This window comes from Oncorhynchus keta, chromosome 23, assembly GCF_023373465.1.
Source record: "Oncorhynchus keta strain PuntledgeMale-10-30-2019 chromosome 23, Oket_V2, whole genome shotgun sequence".
Taxonomy (NCBI): domain Eukaryota; kingdom Metazoa; phylum Chordata; class Actinopteri; order Salmoniformes; family Salmonidae; genus Oncorhynchus; species Oncorhynchus keta.
Genome location: NC_068443.1, coordinates 30,628,283 through 30,648,602, shown reverse-complemented (window position 1 = coordinate 30,648,602; position 20,320 = coordinate 30,628,283). Strand labels below are relative to the sequence as shown.

General features: G+C 42.3%; 1 protein-coding gene across 3 annotated transcripts in view; it reads left to right on the top strand.

The window, feature by feature from the left end:
- LOC118402155 (extended synaptotagmin-2-like) overlaps positions 1 to 20,320 on the top strand; it is a 54,870-nt gene that overhangs the window by 21,944 nt on the left and 12,606 nt on the right. For all 3 annotated transcript variants that reach the window (XM_035800130.2, XM_035800131.2, XM_035800132.2), the window contains exons 8-16: positions 1,283 to 1,338; positions 10,076 to 10,196; positions 10,448 to 10,624; positions 10,846 to 10,931; positions 11,068 to 11,116; positions 11,217 to 11,306; positions 12,107 to 12,202; positions 19,453 to 19,527; positions 19,667 to 19,753. In XM_035800130.2, coding sequence (XP_035656023.1) covers positions 1,283 to 1,338; positions 10,076 to 10,196; positions 10,448 to 10,624; positions 10,846 to 10,931; positions 11,068 to 11,116; positions 11,217 to 11,306; positions 12,107 to 12,202; positions 19,453 to 19,527; positions 19,667 to 19,753 — 837 coding nt within the window. The remainder of the gene's footprint in view (positions 1 to 1,282; positions 1,339 to 10,075; positions 10,197 to 10,447; positions 10,625 to 10,845; positions 10,932 to 11,067; positions 11,117 to 11,216; positions 11,307 to 12,106; positions 12,203 to 19,452; positions 19,528 to 19,666; positions 19,754 to 20,320) is intronic.

Sequence of the window (20,320 nt, the reverse complement as noted above, 5' to 3'; positions counted from 1 at the left end):
GGGGAAGGGTTAGCTAACATGCTAAGTAGTTAAAAAGTAGCTAAAAAATATAGTAGGTGCTACTTAGCTGAAATGCTAAAGTTGTCCATGATGAGATTCGGGACGGATTTTAGTCAAATATAATAAGTTTGGCTCTCTGAGACCAGGCTGGGGTGCCATTTGACATACCACATACTGTACAGCCTACAGTCCTCTCTTCCATGAAACCAGTACAGAACGTACAGTTACTGTAGATACGGTGTAGTTTTCCCTGTAGTGAGAATCTTGTAAGCATTCAATCTGTCTCCCTATACGGTGTTTCAATCTTCTCGACAGTGCTCATTTTCCTCAAGAAAATTGCTTTCCGCTCTAGATACCGCGTTTAAAGTTAATGTCCGTGTTCACTGTTCAGGTCAAAGTAATAACCATTTACCAGATACCGTAGCAGTCATTTGTAGCTGTCTTCAAAGATATGACATGATGATAGTGGATAACATCTTTCATTATAAAGTATCAATTATTGCCTTGCTCTGGAAATGTCAGTTAGAACCAGTTCAAATGAATGTCTTTTGGCTAGTTTTTTTATGCTGCTGTGAATGAGTGCGCTGTTGTGTTTTACTAGGAAACTGTACTCCTCATGGACAAGCTTTTATTAGCTGTTGAGCAGCTTCCAATTTGCTGCTTTTTAGCCATTGGACATTCCTCTTCTGCTGATAATATCTTAGTCGCTGAGATAGATTCACTGTTTGTCAACTCTCATCAATCTTAAATTCCAATTGGTAATTATTTTCTTAGATTTTATTTGCAAGTGTTTATGCTTAGTTAAACTCTTAGAAAGCAACTTGAACTATTGATATTATACTAATTGTGTCTGTCATTTTCAACTCATTTTATTACAATGAAAAGCTGAATGAGAGTATTAGCTAGATGAGAACACGTGATTAAAACGTTAAGCTGTTTGCACTTCAGTAGCCTTACTATTCAGTGCTTAGTTAACTAGGGTTGGCAGGAAACACACAAAGCTGAAGCCTACCCCACAATATGCATGTCCTCTCTGCATTAGTGTACAGAAATGGCTAGTCTTATTGTTTACCAGTGCAATGGAGCAGGCTGATGCCCTCCTAGTGAGAATGCTCTCCATAAGCTTAGAAGACAAGGAGCTGTTTTTTGCTTGACTTGACTGTTTGTGGTGCACTCAGTTTGGGCTCATCACGCCCTATAGATTTCCTAGAGTTCCTCGGAGTTCTGCTTATTTTTTTCTTCTTCTCTGTCACTCAAAGGCATGTTTTCTTTTTCCTTTTAGTTTCTGGACATAAACTGGACAGGCCTCACAAATATGCTGGACATTCCAGGCTTGAAGTAAGTGACGACTGCAAACCCTGCTTCTTATTACTGTTGTGGTGTGGACCTGGCCTGGCCTACAATATAAGTGTTTTTAGGGAAAAGTCTTGGTATTGGTCTATTCAGAGGGCACGGACTACAGTTACTGGACATATTAATTGTATACTTGGCCCGCATCCCAAATGGCAACCTCTACAAGTATTGCGCTACGTACAGTGCCTTCAGAAAGTATTCACGCCTTGACTTATTCCACAGTTTGTTGTTACAGCCTGAATTTAAAATGTTGTGTCACTGGCCTACACACAATACCCCATGTCAAAGTGGAATCATGTATTTAGACATTTTTACAAATTGAATTAAAAATGAAAAGCTGAAATGTCTTGAGTCAATAAGTATTCAACTCTTTTGTTATGGCATACCTACATACGTACCAGGAGTAAAAGCTCAGGGATTTCACCATGAGGTCAATAAACAGTTAGAGTTGAATGGCTGTTATCGGAGAAAACTGAGGATGGATCAACAACTGTCGTGTCTTTACTATCATTAACTGAAGACTTATAGTTTTTTTTAACAAAGATTCTCTGTAATTAGTATTACGTGATTAGACTGATTAAACATGTACATGTAATTAACTAGGAAGTTGGGGCACCAAGGAAAAATAGTCAGATTTACAAAGTTATAATTTCCTAAAATAACTTTTCAGATATTGTATCTAACCAATTAGTCTTTGAATTAATGAATTATTTACTTAACCTCACGTTAGTCTCATTCCAAACGAACCCAGTCTTCACTATGAGTCATCCATACATCAATTGTATTAAATAATTTATTTATTACTAACTAAGTAATTCACAGAAATGCATAAACAAACAGTAAATATGGTTACATGAAATGATAGGAGAATATGCCCTAGTGGGCTAAACTGGCATGGCGGCTTGTTAGACAAAAGGGGACGTGGGGGGCGACTAAGTCACTACAGAGTGATAATTATAACAATTGAAAGGCTAATCCTTTACACATGAACGCTCACACATTCGGGAACAATTGCAATCAATATATATATTTATGCTCAGTGTGTCGTCTTGATCACTGGTGAAAGGTTTGTTTCTTTTGTAGAATTGTCCATCTCTCTCCCTCTATTGGTTGTGGTTAGAGGGGATAGTTCAGAGTGTCATTCATTAGTTTCGGTATAGAATAGATGTTTCGGCGGTTGTCATTCTTCACTTTCAATGATGCCGAATTCCTAGCTGCAGACTAGTAATCAATATCAAAGACTTGTTCTTATTCTGTCGGTATCGATAGTCTAAGAGTTTAACCACGTGGTATGGTTAAAAGATTCAGCAATGGTCTACAACCTTTGTCCTCCTAATGGAGAAAAACATGGTCTGCAACCTTTAGCCATCTTGTAATTGAGGTAAGCTTGGTCCGCTGATCGAAAACCCGAGTGGGGTTTTTATTCGGAAGGGCAGAAAAGGGCTGTCCCAGGATGTCTGACCCTAACTGGACTCGGGGGCGGTCCTCTGATTTAGTTCAAATCAAAAGGGAATTGTATTTTTCATCATTAAACAATCCAAAATCATTTTACACAATTATACAAACAGTATCATACTCACTCATTCATCTTATAACAAATTAGATGTAAACCTCATATCTGAGGCTATTATATAAACAGTGTTATGGTAATGTGGCCACACTGTCTCCCATGAGCTTCCCCAAGTTGTGACAAATGGACCAGTTCGTAGCTGGATTCTTCATCGATCTTTTATACTTTCTCCGGAACATGAAATTTGTTCGTACCTCAAGTTCTGTTTTGTTCTCCATGAAAATCTACTCTCTCTATAGTGTGTGTCCATGAATAGATCCTCAGGAATTTACGATGTCTCTCTGACCACAGCAACCTAGTTGAAGGAGGCAGGGAGAGGGGGATGGGGCTTGCTATACACAAAGAGGCCAACGTCATGACACATTGTAGTTACTCCACACTACTAACCTAAATGACAGAGTGAAAAGAAGGCAGCATAAAGAGAATAAAACTATTCCAAAACATACATCCTGTTTGGAACAAGGCACTAAAACTGCAAAAATGTGGCAAAGAAATTAACTTTATGTCCAGAATACAGTTATGTTTGCGGCCAACACATCACTGAGTACCACAATTCATATTTTTAAGCACGGTAAAAGAAAGGTCATATCTACTCAGTTTGCACAAAATTTGTCTTCCGCATTTAACCAACCCCTCTGAATTTGGCCGGGGTAGGCCGTCATTGTAAATAGGAATTTGTTCTTAACTGACTTGCCGAATTAAATAAAAGTTACACAAGTTTTTTTTTTTAATACACTGGAGTTTCTTACCAAGACGACATTGAATGTTCCTGAGTAGCCTAGTTACAGTTTTGTACAAATATTGTACAATCCAGGTGTGCAAAGCTCTAAGGTTGTGTCTACACCTGACACATACATGTGACTTCTGCTATCAGAATACAAAGATCGTATTGAAAAGACGGGTTGTGGTCTGATTGTGTTCAGATCTGGCTGACCACTTCAGGAGGTGGTCGGGGATGCATTGTGTGCAGATTTCTCCTCAGTTTGGACACAATCAGGCTACCGAACGTGCGTACAGTGGGCGACGTCATCAGCACTCCTCCCACGAGTCTCCAGAAAACATGTGTTTTGGGGCCGAGAGACACCTTTTCATTCTAACGTTGGACTAAGTACATTCCTAGTATGTGGGGACCTGTTTGCTGGCCTCATAAATGCTAGCCAGCTAGCTAATATTTAGAAAAACAATTTTTAGTTGTGTTATCATATTTAGTCTATTCCACATTTTTTGTGGAATGCATACTGGCATTTGAATATAGTGTGGGAAAGGACACAATGTGGACACGAATGTAAATGTAGATGCAGGACGTGTTCGGAATTCCATGATCAGAACTCCATCAGAATACAAAAGCTGCATGAACTTTCAAGTCTAGACACACAGCCTCATAGACTTACTTAGAAAGTCTCACTGCTGTATTCGCTGCCGAAGGTGATTCTAACATGTCTTGACTCAGGGGTGTGAATACTTAATGTAAATGAGATTTCTGTATTTCATTTTCAATAAACTTTCACAAAATTCTAAGAACATGTTTCCACTTTGTCATTATAGGGTATTGTGTGTAGATGGGTAAAAAAAAAGAATGTGGAATATGTGAAAGGGTATGATACATAGCTTATCAGTCCAAATAGGCTAATATATTAGAGGCAACCATTTTTAATGTGTTCACCACTTACCAGGGATGACGGGAGGAGGAGGGGAAGGTATCTATATCATGTAGTTCATGCTCCTGTGCCAGGAATGAAAACAGCTCTGTCCCTCCTGTGACGACAACCAGGGTTGCGTCTCAAATGGCAGCCTATATCCTTATATATTGCACTACTTTTAACCGGGGCCTAGAATAGGGTAGCATTTGGGACACAAACAAGGCAAGACAAACTGACAGGAGGAAACATGAACATGAAGGCCTAATTGTTGTGGAGAGAGGGCCAGGTGGCAGCTTTTAGGGCCGGGAGGGAGGGAGTGATGGTGGTGCTGGTGAGGTATGAATGTCAACACTCTCACCATTTTTAGGAAGTGTGTGTGTGTGTGTGGTAATAAACCATGGTAGGTATAAATGGCTAACACAGGCTGATCCACTCTTTCAGACCGAGCTGAAATCTGTGGGAGATGTGGAGGGGGAATGGTCATCATGGCTCTCTCTGGGTGTGTTCCAAATGACACCCTATTCCCTATATACAGTAGAGCACTACTTTTGACCAGGACCAATAGAGAATAGGGTACCATTTGGGATGTATGTAGCCCCTGTTGCTGTGTGTTAGAAGTAGTCGTACGCCACTGTGAGGTCACAGCGCCATGAGGTCATGCATTAGCAGCTCTAAGCAAGGCAGCCATGTGGTGGATGGTGTGCTACTAGAGGAAAAGTAGCTATCACATAAACTCCCTTACAAATGTATTTGGACAGTGAAGCTAACATTGTGTACAAGGGATATGGGACCAAATACTAAACTTTTGTCCAAATACTTGTGACTTTTTTAAATGATGGGACTAGATGCATGCATAAAGTGCTTTAATTTATAAACGGTAAAACCAATATGTATGAACATACTCATTACCCTAAAATGAAACCTGTACTGTCACCTAAAATGAAACATTCTATCTCAAATCTAAAATGCTGGAGTATACAGTCGTGGCCAAAAGTTTTGAGAATGACACAAATATTAATTTTCACAAAGTCTGCTGCCTCAGTTTGTATGATGGCAATTTGCATATACTCCATGTTATGAAGAGTGATCAGATGAATTGAAATTAATTGCAAAGTCCCTCTTTGCCATGCAAATGAACTGAATCCCCCAAAAACATTTCCACTGCATTTCAGCCCTGCCACAAAAGGACCAGCTGACATGATGTCAGTTATTATCTCGTTAACACAGGTGTGAGTGTGGACGAGGACAAGGCTGGAGATCACTCTGTCATACTGATTGAGTTTGAACAACAGACTGGAAGCTTCAAAAGGAGGGTGGTGCTTAGAATCATTGTTCTTCCTCTGTCAACCACGGTTACCTGCAAGGAAACACGTGCCGTCATTATTGCTTTGCACAAAAAGGGCTTCACAGGCAAGGATATTGCTGCCAGTAAGATTGCACCTAAATCAACCATTTATCGGATCATCAAGAACTTCAAGGAGAGCGGTTCAATTGTGGTGAAGAAGGCTTCAGGGCGCCCAAGAAAGTCCAGAAAGCGCCAGGGGACCGTCTCCTAAAGTTGATTCAGCTGCAGGATCGGGGCACCACCAGTACAGAGTTTGCTCAGGAATAGCAGCAGGCAGGTGTGAGTGCATCTGCACGCACAGTGAGGCGAAGACTTTTGGAGGATGGCCTGGTGTCAAGAAGGGCAGCAAAGAAGCCACTTCTCTCCAGGAAAAACACCAGGGACAGACTGATATAATGCAAAAGGTACAGGGATTGGACTGCTGAGGACTGGGGAAAAGTCATTTTCTCTGATGAATCCCCTTTCCGATTGTTTGGGGCATCCAGAAAAAAGCTTGTCCGGAGAAGACAAGGTGAGCGCAACCATCAGTCCTGCGTCATGCCAACAGTAAAGCATCCTGAGACCATTCATGTGTGGGGTTGCTTCTCAGCCAAGGGAGTGGGCTCATTCACAATTTTGCCTAAGAACACAGCCATGTATAAAGAATGGTACCAACACATCCTCCGAGAGCAACTTCTCCCAACCATCCAGGAACAGTTTGGTGACGAACAATGCCTTTTCCAGCATGATGGAGCACCTTGCCATAAGGCAAAAGTGATAACTAAGTGGCTCGGGGAACAAAACATCGATATTTTGGGTCCATGGCCAGGAAACTCCCCAGACATTAATCCCATTGAGAACTTGTGGTCAATCCTGAAGAGGCAGGTGGGCAAACAAAAACCCACAAATTCTGACAAACTCCAAGAATTGATTATGCAACAATGGGCTGCCATCAGTCAGGATGTGGCCCAGAAGTTAATTGACAGAATGCCAGGGCAGATTGCAGAGGTCTTAAAAAAGAAGGGTCAACAATGCAAATATTAACTCTTTGCATCAACTTAATTTAATTGTCAATAAAAGCCTTTGACACTTATGAAATGCTTGTAATTATACTTCAGTATTCCAAAGTAACATCTGACAAAAATATCTAAAGACACTGAAGCGACAAACTTTGTGAAAATTGATATTTGTCTCATTCACGACTGTAGAGCCAAATACTGTATACAATTTTAGCTTCCCTGTCCAAATACATATGGAGGGGAGTGTACTGTACATCCACTACTATACCCCAGAGCTAGCTTGTTTCAACATTTCACAACTCTAGTTCTGTTCAATAGCGTTCTCATTTGGGGCAGTTTTAACCCGTTACACCCGTGGGAATTGACCTGTGTGGGCAGGGCTAAATGGAAATGTTTCCAACAGTAGAAATATGAACAGCGTAAGCATGGTAGCAATTGAAAAGAAACAGTTTGGAGGTTATGGGAAAATGATGAGACCAACGTTGAGGTCACTACAGTTCACCTGACACAAGACTGAATCCAAACACGACAATGTTGATTTTATGTTCATGTTACATTTACTGTACTTTTCACCTCGTGTTGATAACGAAATCTGAAAATACTCTGGATACATTCAGTAACATGATAAGAATATTCCTGGAGAATTTGGTAGCTGCAATCCAAAACTGGCCCATTTATAAATTGCAATGTGGGTCATGTGGGCATCATTTGAAAGCTTGTTCTATTGCCAACATGACGAACTAAGTTCTAAATGAGTGCATTCAGGTATGCCGCGGTGAATTCTCTTCACAATAGACAAACAGGCTCATTCTGTTCAGAACAACCCAGGGTTTGACGCCAGGTCATCTTGTAACTGTACATCAAACATAGTGATCAGAAACATGAATACTGTACTATGAGTTTTATGATATGGATATGTGAAATGCACATTTTAATTCACGTGTGTTTGGCTTGCTTGTATGACGTCAAAGCTGTATTTATTACAATTGCCATCTTTCAAAATACATTTATTCCTTTTTAATTTACAGCATTTCCCTCACTTGGATAATTTGGCAAAAGTTGCCCCATTAGCAGGAGGGATGGGGGCAACTTCTTGACCCGTGCGGTGCTCAAGTTCAGAACGGTTCAGAACAGCTGTCAGTCAAAACCCATACAGCACTGTGAAGCGCAGACCCTGAACACTGACATCATTCATAGAATGTTACTGTACAGCCACTGCGTTTCAATTTAGGCGCGTGTCAATGCCATTTTCAACCAGTATACATACGGGTACAGGTGTAAATGGCTACCTATAAAACTTATCTGCATGTGATATATATATATATATTATTTTTTTTTGTAACCTTTTATTTAACTAGGCAAGTCAGTTAAGAAGAAATTCTTATTTTCAATGACAGCCTAGGAACAGTGGGTTAACTTCCTTGTTCAGGGGCAGAACAACATTTGTTTACCTTGTCAGCTCAAGGATTCGATCTTGCAACCTTTCGGTTACAGGCCCAACGCTCTAACCACTTGGCTACCTGCCGCCCAAATTCTCACTTATGCCAAACAAAATTGGGGTCAAATAAAAACAAAGACCAGTGGGAAACGTCAATACAGTTGTCCAGGTCATTCTCCCTGGAACATACTGTTAGAAGTGACCAACACGCCACACATACAGGATTGTCATTGTAGTGCAGTGGGCCATCCAGAAATTTGAATGGGGCCATTTGAATATACTTCATTCAATGAAGAGACATGTATAGGCCTGCATGGCTGTGGTGGTTTGGTAGATAATGTGCCCTGATCAAGGTCCACAACTAAACAAATGAGTATGGTGTCTGGTGTGTCATTTTTGTTTTGGTATGAGACATTGTGGGTTTGAGAGACTCCGCCCTGTGAAATGTAGCCTTCCTCGTTTTACAGGTTTGAAGGAAACACCAGTGTGTGGGTGTTGAACCTGAAACCTGCCCAACCCTGCCTTACTACGAGCTTTTCGTGTGGGTGTGTGTGTGTGTGTGTGTGTGTATGGTGTGTACAGACAGAGAGAGGGGGTTCTGTGTACAGGGCTCAGGTTTCCTCTGGTGGGATTTGCATCTCCTAAAACAGCAGGTACCTCCGGTCACCCGAGTGTTTGTGTAGTGTGTGTTTTGTGTAGTGTGTGTTTTGCTTTCTGGGAATGGAAGTTGTTGCTCCCACTCCCTCAACACACAGACACACGCTCGGCGTCTAAAAAGTTCAATTATAGTTTTGCTGAGCTTTTCCTACAAACGGATGAAAAAGAAAGGACTGAGCGCAAAATGCATAGTAACTTACATTTGTTACTAATTAGCTTTGTTGAAAAAGTATAGCAGCTGAACAACCAGCAATGAATGAATTCCTTCGGCAGATAAACTCAGACGTGAAGGCTGGCCTCCACATATTTCCGATACACACGTTCTCACCAAAAACAAGTTTTGAGGAAGGGAACAATTCAACCCAGCTCTGAGGGACTAACACCCAACTGAGGGAATTCTCCATTCGCTACAATGCTGCCATCTAGTGGGCATTAGAGAAACTGAACATTGAGTCTGGTTTGGATTCATCCTTTATAATAAGCTTCATCTTGGCTCTGGTTGAAATACATGTAGGCCTTGTTTAACTTGTGGTTGGGCTGCTCTATAGAGTTCAGAGTGACAGTGCCCTTGGCTTCTGCTGTCACACATCGACTGAATCCCAAATGGCACCCTTTATCCTATATAGCGCACTCATTTTGATCCAGCCCCACGGGGCTCTGGTCAAAAGTAGTGCACTATAGGGAATAGGGTGCCAGTTGGGACACTGACATATTGACCCCTCCCCCTACTCTCCACCTGCCAATGGAAGACCAGAATTGAATTGTATTTGCCTGAACCCGATAAACCATCCAATACCCCCCAATCTGCTGACAGAACTGTGATGATCCCTGTGATGGCCTGTACACTGCTGTGTAGCCTCTTCTGCTTGGCTATCAGTCTCGAAAGTCACCAGATCACTGTTAAGTGTCAGCGCTACAGGGCTACAAGACACTGAGTAGTGCACTATATAGGGAATAGATTGCTTTTTGGTTGAAACGGGATGGAGGTATAATGAGCCTAACTAGATGATTATTTTCTATCTGTGTCTCCTGTCCTGTGTGTGTTATAGCCTGTGTCTCTTTATCCCCCGTTAGTGGCCTGTGTGATAACCTGATCCAGGACATCATCTACAGCTACCTGGTCCTGCCTAACCGCATTACCATTCCTCTGGTGGGAGAGGCTCAGCTCTCTCAGCTTCGCTTCCCAATACCTAAGGTAGGGAGGGACGGACGGACGATTCCCACTAATCACACACACTACACTGAGTCTGAAAGCAAGACACACATTCCACTGTATGAAGCCAAACCTGATTAACGAATCGACAAATTTCCCACTGTTGTTTTGCTATGTTGAAATGCAATCCATCCCTTATGGCATTATTGAATTCCAATGTTGTTAAATGTAATATATTAAATCACTATGAGATATGTATGAACTCAGTGATGTTGATCTCGCTCTCCTCCCAGGGCGTCCTGAGGATTCACTTCCTAGAGGCCCAGGACCTGTTAGCTAAGGATGTGTTCCTGGGAGGGATAATAAAGGGCAAGTCGGACCCGTACGGGGTCCTTCACATCGGCAACCAGCTGTTTCGGAGCAAGGTGATCAAGAAGACCGTCAATCCCAAGTGGCACGAAGTCTATGAGGTAGAGAGAACATTTTTAAACAGCCACAAAGTGGTTCAAGAAGATTTCTTAAGATAATTGTTATGTTGGGAAAGATGTATTTGGTCTTTGACAGTGCAAGAGAGAATGGAGTGGGTGGGTTGTCTGACATGAACTACATTCCAGTACATTACCAATATGTTGTCCCGTATGCAACTGAGAAGGTCTAACTGTAATCACGCCTGTGTGAATGTGACCTTCAGGCTATGGTGTATGAAAACTCAGGACCACAGAACCTGGAGATAGAGCTGTTTGATGAGGACACTGACCAGGATGATTTCTTAGGAAGGTAAGTGATACATCCTAATCCAAAGCCATCAAAATCACTTGAACGTCATGCATGATTTCCGCTGTAGCACGTAAAGCTGTCATGTATCAGCCACTCTCTCCAATGAACTCACAGCATGTGTATATTTGCCTTGCAGGTTATTGATAGATATCGCTGAACTTCAGAAGGAACAGCAAGTCGATGAGGCAAATGTGTATTTTGTTTTGACTCCTTTCTCAATAGAAACACTCAATTGTAAATATATGTGATCATCCAGCACACTGAATTCCTTCTGTTCCGTTCCAGTGGTTTGTCTTGGAGGAAGGGGATACCGGAAAGCTGCACTTAAAACTGGAGTGGCTGTCTCTGCTTCCCACTCGTGAAAATCTTGATCAGGTACCGCCTTTTATTTACTTAGCACCCCATTCCCTATTCGGTGCAATATTTCTGACCAGGACCCATATGGAGTAGGGTGCCATTTGGGACACAGTTAGATCAGTCTGTGTGTTAATGAGTTTTCAGGCCTTCAGCTATAAGACACTTAACATGAACAGGTCTACATATTCCTCCATCCACCGGAGAGAGAGTAGATTAAACATGTAGATTAGAGGGATAGATCAGGGAATCCACGAGGGACTGCTCACCCTGTTTGAGCTCTGTAGTTCTTATTCTTATTGAGCTCTGTAGTTCCACCCGTCCACTCCACAGGAGGTTGGTGGCACCTTAATTGGGGAGAACGGGCTCGTGGTAATAGCTGGAGTGGTATTGGTGGAATGGCATCAAATCCATCAAACGCATGGTTTCCAAGTGTTTGGTGCCTTCCATTTGCTCCGTTCCGGACATTATTATGTCCACTCATAGATCCCTGTAACACCAAATGGTACCCTGTTCCCTATTTAGTGAATTACTTCAGACCAGGGCCTATAGGGTTTTAGTCAAAAGTAGTGCACCAAATAGGGAATCGTGTACCATTTGGGACACAAACTGTGTTTCTCCAGTCCATTATGTCAGTGCTGATGAGACACATCGTTCTATGAGACACATCATTCTATGTTTGACCAACAGAACAGATTGCTCTTAATACAGTATATTGGACTAGTGTTCTGTCTAGGGGGAGTACATCAAGCTGTCTCACACTACAGTAACTACTGTGCTGACTATTTACTCTGTCCGTGTCCTCTCCCGCTCTCTCCCAGGTGCTGACCAGCAACAAGGTTGATAAAGGACAGGCTAATGCTGACCTGTCGTCTGCCCTGCTGGTGGTCTTCCTGGACTCGGCAAGGAGCCTCTCTGTAAGTCACTCCACCTGTGGTAAAGTCACTAGAAGAATAGGAAAAAGCACAAGAGCTACTGCATGCTTAAGATTGATGAGCCGTTCTGCTTGGGCTAATGTGTAGTAGAGAAAAACATCACGCCGTTATGGGACCGTTATAGAACTCGGATGGGGAAACACACTACATTGCCTTCCTGTATCTCTGCACAACTTATTTGACCTGTTAGTTATGAGATGGCCATGTCACTTTATTGTGCCAGTCTACCAGCCATGAGACGGTATGAACCACCCAGTTCACCCCAGCTTCTCCCACCTGCCTCCTCTTCCTCTGACTGCTCTCCTGCTTGATCTCCTTCCCTTCCCCTCTCATGTTCATATCCTCTACCTCTCTTCCCTCAGTCTGGTCACTCACACTAATAGTCTGCCAAAGTGATACATTATTGTACCTCAAGTTGTCTTTCTATTACACCTGTGAAATAACATCATTGGTTTTGGCTCTATTTGCATAAATGCATTGCATAGGCAAACCCTGCTTCACACGTCTCTTTTTAGACTCCTTCTCTTTGCTTTCTTCTCTCTGTTTCCCCCCTCCTCTGAAGAGTGTGTTCAAGGGGAACTTGGGTTCTGGCTACTTTAAAAGAGCGGAGAGCTTCGGGCCTAGTCTTTAGTGAGAATACTTCCTCTCTCTATAGGACCTTTTATATGTGAGTCCTCTGGCATATTGCATCCTAGTTTTATTTTGCCACAGTGGGATTTTTTTTGCTACTGACGATTGAAACACAGTAACTACTTGTGGCCAATGAGCATGTTGATTGTCATGTGACTGATTTATGACTGATTTATGCACGAATGCATAAATAACCCACGGACACTAGAGAAGCTTTAACCAAGTTTATTCTTCCCAAAGGTTCTGTTCAGCTGAAAACAGACAGCTAAAGACTTCCGACTTCACGGTTTATATACATCCCACTTAAAACACTCCGTCTCTCCAATCATGGTCCTTCTGTAGCTCAGTTGGTAGAGCATGGCGCTTGTAACGCCAGGGTAGTGGGTTCGATTCCCGGGATCACCCATCCGTAGAATGTATGCACACATGACTGTAAGTCGCTTTGGATAAAAGCGTCTGCTAAATGGCATATATATATATATATCATTAGTTTATGCCCAAGAGAAAGAAGGTAACCAGATACTAACCCTGATTACTCCCTGAAGGGGAACTGACCTCACCCGTCACCTCCTGACCTCAACCCCTCACCTCCTAATCCAGAGACATCCATCTGTCTTCCCTATATCAACACATCGCTCTCCTCTCCTCCATCAAACACATTTCAAAGCCTTCTGGCTTTTTACAGACTCTTTTCTATTTAACGTTTCGTTCACTATCATTTATTTAATATCTCAATGTTCAAAGTTTAGCCGATTCCAACACAGTAATGCTGTCAGTCATGATTATGGGCATGCCTTGTATAAGATATCTAAACAAAAGAAAGGGGCTTGTTAGCGAGACCTCTCTGTGGATTGCTTTCCCTCCATCCCGCTCACCCAGCCATTCCTAGCCCGTTGGTGAGTTGTTGCCTCGGCAACAAACACTCTCACTAGAGGGCAGCATTTGATCGTCTCCACAGTTTACATGGGACTCTCACCCTGCCCAGCCTCTCTTAAAGTCCAGACATAATTGATCTCAGAGCATCACCCGACTCCAATATCCTCTAAACGCACACCTCCCAAATCAAATAAAACCACAGTTCTTAGTCTAAAATCCTTTAAACTCAGCCTGTCATCATTGCCATGACTTGTCAAGACCAGTGGTGGCTGGTACCACTTTAAATCGGAGGATGATCTCATTGTAATGGATGGAATGGAATAAATGGAATGTTAGCGAACACTTCGAACACATTACTCTGAGCCGTCCTCACCTCACCAGCCACCATTGATGCTAACTATGTAGTCTACAACAAGAATGTAATTTGTAACAACAACACAGAATGAATAGGTAATATTATACAGAATGCAAGGATATTATGCAAAGTACTGAATGTAATGCTTCACTCTGGATAAACATTTAATTTGTACTGTAGATTATTTTGTTGCTAGAAATTATATCTGTGTTGTATGAAAGTACTCATCAAGAGATTGACTCTATTCCATTTACCCATCGAGATAATACAGTATCTGGAATGACATAGATGTACACTAAACAAAAATAAACGCAACATGCGTTACAGTTCATATAAAGGAAATCCATCAATTGAAATAAATAAATGAGGCCCTAATCTATGGATTTCACATGACCTGGGAATGCAGATACGGGGTATGGATCAGAAAACCAGTCAGTATCTGGTGTGACCACTATTTGCCTCATGCAGCGCGACACATCTCCTTCGCATAATGTTGATCAAGCTGTTGATTATGGCCGGTGGGATGTTGTTCCACTCCTCTTCAAAGCCTTTTGCGAAGTTGCTGGATATTGACAGAAACTGGAACACACTGTTGTAGACGTCGATCCAGAGCATCCCAAACTTGCTCAATGAGTGACATGGTGAGTATGCAGGCCATTGAAGAACTGGGACATTTTCAGCCTCCAGGAATTGTGTGCAGATCTGTGCGATATAGGGCTGTGCATTATCATGCTGAAACGTGAGGTTATGGCAGTGGATGAATGGCACGACAATGGGCCTCGGGATCTTATCAAAGTATCTCTGTGCATTCAATTTGCCATCGACGTAATTGTGTCCGTTGTCCATGGCTTATGCCTGCCCATACCATAACCCCGCCTCCAAACTCCTGCCCATACCATAACCCCGCCTCCAAACTCCTGCCCACACCATAACCCCGCCTCCAAACTCCTGTCACAACATTGACAATAAACCGCTCAAGCAAACCGCTCAAGACCCTGGTGAGGACGTAGATGAGCTTCCCTGAAACGGTTTCTGACAGTTTCATCAGATGTTTGGGTGGCTGGTCTCAAGATGATTCCGCAAGTGAAGAAGCCTGATTTGAAGCTCCTGGATTGGGATGGTTTCACGTGGTCTGCTGTTGTGAGGCCGGTTTTATGGTAGAGAAATGAGCGTAAAATGATCTTGCAACAGCTCTGCTGGACATTCCTGCAGTCAGCAGGCCAATTTCACGTGCCCTCAGAACCTGAGACATCTGTGGCATTGTGTTGTGTGACAAAACTGCACATTTTAGATTGGCCTTTTTATTGTCCCCAGCACAAGGCGCAGCTGTGTGATGATCATGCTGTTTAATCAGCTTCTTGATATGCCACACCTGTTTAGATGGATGGATTATTTTAGAGAAGGAGAAATGCTCAACATAGGAGGGTAACAATTTGGTGCACCATATTTGTTTGTCAGCTCATGAAACGCGTCACTAGAACTTTATATGTTGTATTTATATTTTGGTTCAGTGTACATACAAAACACCATAAATATCCCCATATCCAGACCATCTCCCTCCTGCCACTGGACTGCTTCGTCAGTGTTGGAATAGTCCTTCTGTTTCCTCCGTATTGTATGCTCCTCTTTATCTCCCATAATGATTCTCCTGGTCACTGTCAATACTCTTGGTGATCCATTCACCTCGTGATCATCATGTTGTTTGTCTTGTCTACCTGTTATCATTGTTTTGGCGTGGTTTTCATCGTTGCTCCGTTCCATGATTTTAACCTCCTCTCGCATGCCCTCTCCTAATAACTAACCTAGTGTTGTTCATTCTCTCATGCCTGGGGAGGGGGGGGAGCGCGCAATCCTTTAGAATTCAACCATGACTGTTTGAAGAAGGCCTCAGTCAGTAAGGCCATCGAGGTAATGTAACAACAATGCATGCAGAGCCAGACAGACAGTGAGGAGGACTAGAGGCCCTGTTTGAGCATCTTAGAAAGCACCATTCCCGTAGCACAGTAAGAATGGTGAAAGCCACGGAGTCGAAGCTATGTTTTCATCTTGTCCACTCACTTACAGATGCATTCTGAAGGTATTGTAACAGGGCCTAGACACACACTGCAGTTGGCCCTGTGACCAGAGAACAACACTTTAGTAGTGGAACCAAATACAGTACCATGTTGTTTGGCTGTGTGTGTAATCTGTTAGGACATGGATTTGTATTGATCCGTTTCCTGAGTGCCAATCTGTTGATTATTATGAAGTAATAAGCACTTTGTAAAAGTGGAAAGCAATTCCGTTGATTAGACTAGCATAGACTGTATTGATTGTTTATATCCCAGTGAATATTGCTTGCATGTTGATTCCCACCCATATATTCCTACAGGAGCATTCAAAATGCCTTGCACGTTGTTTCCCACCCATATATTCCTACAGGAGCATTCAAAATGCCTTGCATGTTGTTTCCCAACCATATATTCCTACAGGAGCATTCAAAATGCCTTGCACGTTGTTTCCCACCCATATATTCCTACAGGAGCATTCAAAATGCCTTGCATGTTGTTTCCCAACCATATATTCCTACAGGAGCATTCAAAATGCCTTGCATGTTGTTTCCCACCCATATATTCCTACAGGAACATTCAAAATGCCTTGCACGTTGTTTCCCACCCATATATTCCTACAGGAGCATTCAAAATGCCTTGCACGTTGTTTCCCACCCATATATTCCTACAGGAGCATTCAAAATGCCTTGCACGTTGTTTCCCACCCATATATTCCTACAGGAGCATTCAAAATGCCTTGCATGTTGTTTCCCCCCCATATATTCCTACAGGAGCATTCAAAATGCCTTGCATGTTGTTTCCCACCCATATATTCCTACAGGAGCATTCAAAATGCCTTACAAGTTGTTTCCCACCCATATATTCCTACAGGAGCATTCAAAATGCCTTGCATGTTGTTTCCCACCCATATATTCCTACAGGAACATTCAAAATGCCTTGCATGTTGTTTCCCACCCATATATTCCTACAGGAACATTCAAAATGCCTTGCATGTTGTTTCCCACCCATATATTCCTACAGGAACATTCAAAATGCCTTGCATGTTGTTTCCCACCCATATATTCCTACAGGAGCATTCAAAATGCCTTGCATGTTGTTTCCCACCCATATATTCCTACAGGAGCATTCAAAATGCCTTGCATGTTGTTTCCCACCCATATATTCCTACAGGAGCATTCAAAATGCCTTGCATGTTGTTTCCCACCCATATATTCCTACAGGAGCATTCAAAATGCCTTGCATGTTGTTTCCCACCCATATATTCCTACAGGAGCATTCAAAATGCCTTGCATGTTGTTTCCCACCCATATATTCCTACAGGAGCATTCAAAATGCCTTGCATGTTGTTTCCCACCCATATATTCCTACAGGAGCATTCAAAATGCCTTGCATGTTGTTTCCCACCCATATATTCCTACAGGAGCATTCAAAATGCCTTGCATGTTGTTTCCCAACCATATATTCCTACAGGGGCATTCAAAATGCCTTGCATGTTGTTTCCCACCCATATATTCCTACAGGAGCATTCAAAATGCCTTGCATGTTGTTTCCCACCCATATATTCCTACAGGAGCATTCAAAATGCCTTGCACGTTGTTTCCCACCCATATATTCCTACAGGAGCATTCAAAATGCCTTGCACGTTGTTTCCCAACCATGTATTCCTACAGGAGCATTCAAAATGCCTTGCATGTTGTTTCCCACCCATATATTCCTACAGGAGCATTCAAAATGCCTTGCACGTTGTTTCCCACCCATATATTCCTACAGGAGCATTCAAAATGCCTTGCATGTTGTTTCCCACCCATATATTCCTACAGGAACATTCAAAATGCCTTGCACGTTGTTTCCCACCCATATATTCCTACAGGAACATTCAAAATGCCTTGCATGTTGTTTCCCACCCATATATTCCTACAGGAACATTCAAAATGCCTTGCATGTTGTTTCCCACCCATATATTCCTACAGGAACATTCAAAATGCCTTGCATGTTGTTTCCCACCCATATATTCCTACAGGAACATTCAAAATGCCTTGCATGTTGTTTCCCACCCATATATTCCTACAGGAGCATTCAAAATGCCTTACAAGTTGTTTCCCACCCATATATTCCTACAGGAGCATTCAAAATGCCTTGCATGTTGTTTCCCACCCATGTATTCCTACAGGAGCATTCAAAATGCCTTGCATGTTGTTTCCCACCCATATATTCCTACAGGAGCATTCAAAATGCCTTGCATGTTGTTTCCCAACCATATATTCCTACAGGGGCATTCAAAATGCCTTGCATGTTGTTTCCCACCCATATATTCCTACAGGAGCATTCAAAATGCCTTGCATGTTGTTTCCCACCCATATATTCCTACAGGAGCATTCAAAATGCCTTGCACGTTGTTTCCCACCCATATATTCCTACAGGAGCATTCAAAATGCCTTGCACGTTGTTTCCCAACCATGTATTCCTACAGGAGCATTCAAAATGCCTTGCATGTTGTTTCCCACCCATATATTCCTACAGGAGCATTCAAAATGCCTTGCACGTTGTTTCCCACCCATATATTCCTACAGGAGCATTCAAAATGCCTTGCACGTTGTTTCCCACCCATATATTCCTACAGGAGCATTCAAAATGCCTTGCATGTTGTTTCCCACCCATATATTCCTACAGGAGCATTCAAAATGCCTTGCATGTTGTTTCCCACCCATATATTCCTACAGGAGCATTCAAAATGCCTTGCATGTTGTTTCCCACCCATATATTCCTACAGGAACATTCAAAATGCCTTGCATGTTGTTTTGGGTTCCTTGTTTTGTGTTATTAATTTTAAAACCCCAAACTGTTTGCACTTAAACTGCCTTCCATGCACCGTATTCTAATATTCTGATGATGTACAGTAACAACTGTGTTGTATGAGATAATTAACACACCAAGAACATCTACCTTTTATATAAGTGTTTCCTCGCTTCCAATTTCAACTATATTTCCTGCTGTTACGGGGTTTTCTAGACAATTATGTAACTACTCTACTTCCTGATCTCCAGTTTGAAGGGTTCTATATTTCGCCAATGAGGGATGAATATGGGGCCTTACATCAGGCCACTTTTTTTATATTAACAGAATCTTTATTTCAGAAAAATAGAAACATTTTCTAATACAACCATTCTAAATTTGGGATGCTCCATAATTCCACAATCTTTCTATGTGTGTATATTAAATCTGATTAGACAAGGATAGGGCGATTTAAAGTAATACCGATGAAGTTAACATCTCACAGTTCAAGAGGCTGTGTGTTTTTACACCTGTTCTTTCCGTTTCAGTCTGGTAAAAAAGTGGGCAGCATCCCGAATCCTTTTGTCCATTTCACAGTCGGGCACAAAACGTACGACAGCAAGGTAAGCCAACAGGCCATGTTTCCTACTATATAGTTCCCATAGATTTGTATAATTATATAAACAACACTGCAATGCCATGTGAATAGCAAATTCCTGGTCGTTTTCACTGCCTCTAACATGGACCTTTTTCCCCAACCAGACGAGGTATAAGACCAACGAGCCTGTATGGGAGGAGGCCTTCCCTTTCCTCATCCACAACCCAAAATGCCAAGAGCTGAAGATTGAGGTATGGGTTGTAGGCATGCTTTTCCTACTGCGTGACCTCATTGCTTGCCATTTAGATTGACCTCTATGGCTATACGTTTAACATTTATCATTTATCCAACACTCTTATTCAGAGCGTTTTAGTTTGTGCATTCCTCCTAAGATAGCTAGGTGCGAAAATATCACAAACATAGAAAGTGCAGGTTCAGGTTTTTTTTTTTTTTGGGGGGTCAAGTTGAAGAGGAGGATTATTTAAGACACTTTGAAGATAGGGTTTGAGGTTTTCGGAAGATGAGCAGGGACTCTGCTGTCCTAGCTTCAGGGGGAAGCTGGTTCCACCATTGGGGTGCCAGGACAGAGACGAGCTTGGACTTGGCTGATAGGAAAATGCCCTCCTATGGTGCCCCCCCCCCAGATCTCTTGGGAGGGCCAAGAGACCTGGGGTGGCAGAATGTGTGCTCAGATTGGAGTGTAGGGTTTGAGCATAGCCTAAAGGTAGAGAGGGGAAGTTCCTCTCGCTGTTCTGTAGGTAAGCATCATGCTCTTGTAGTGGATGCACCTTCAACTGGAAGCCAGTGGAGTGTGCGGA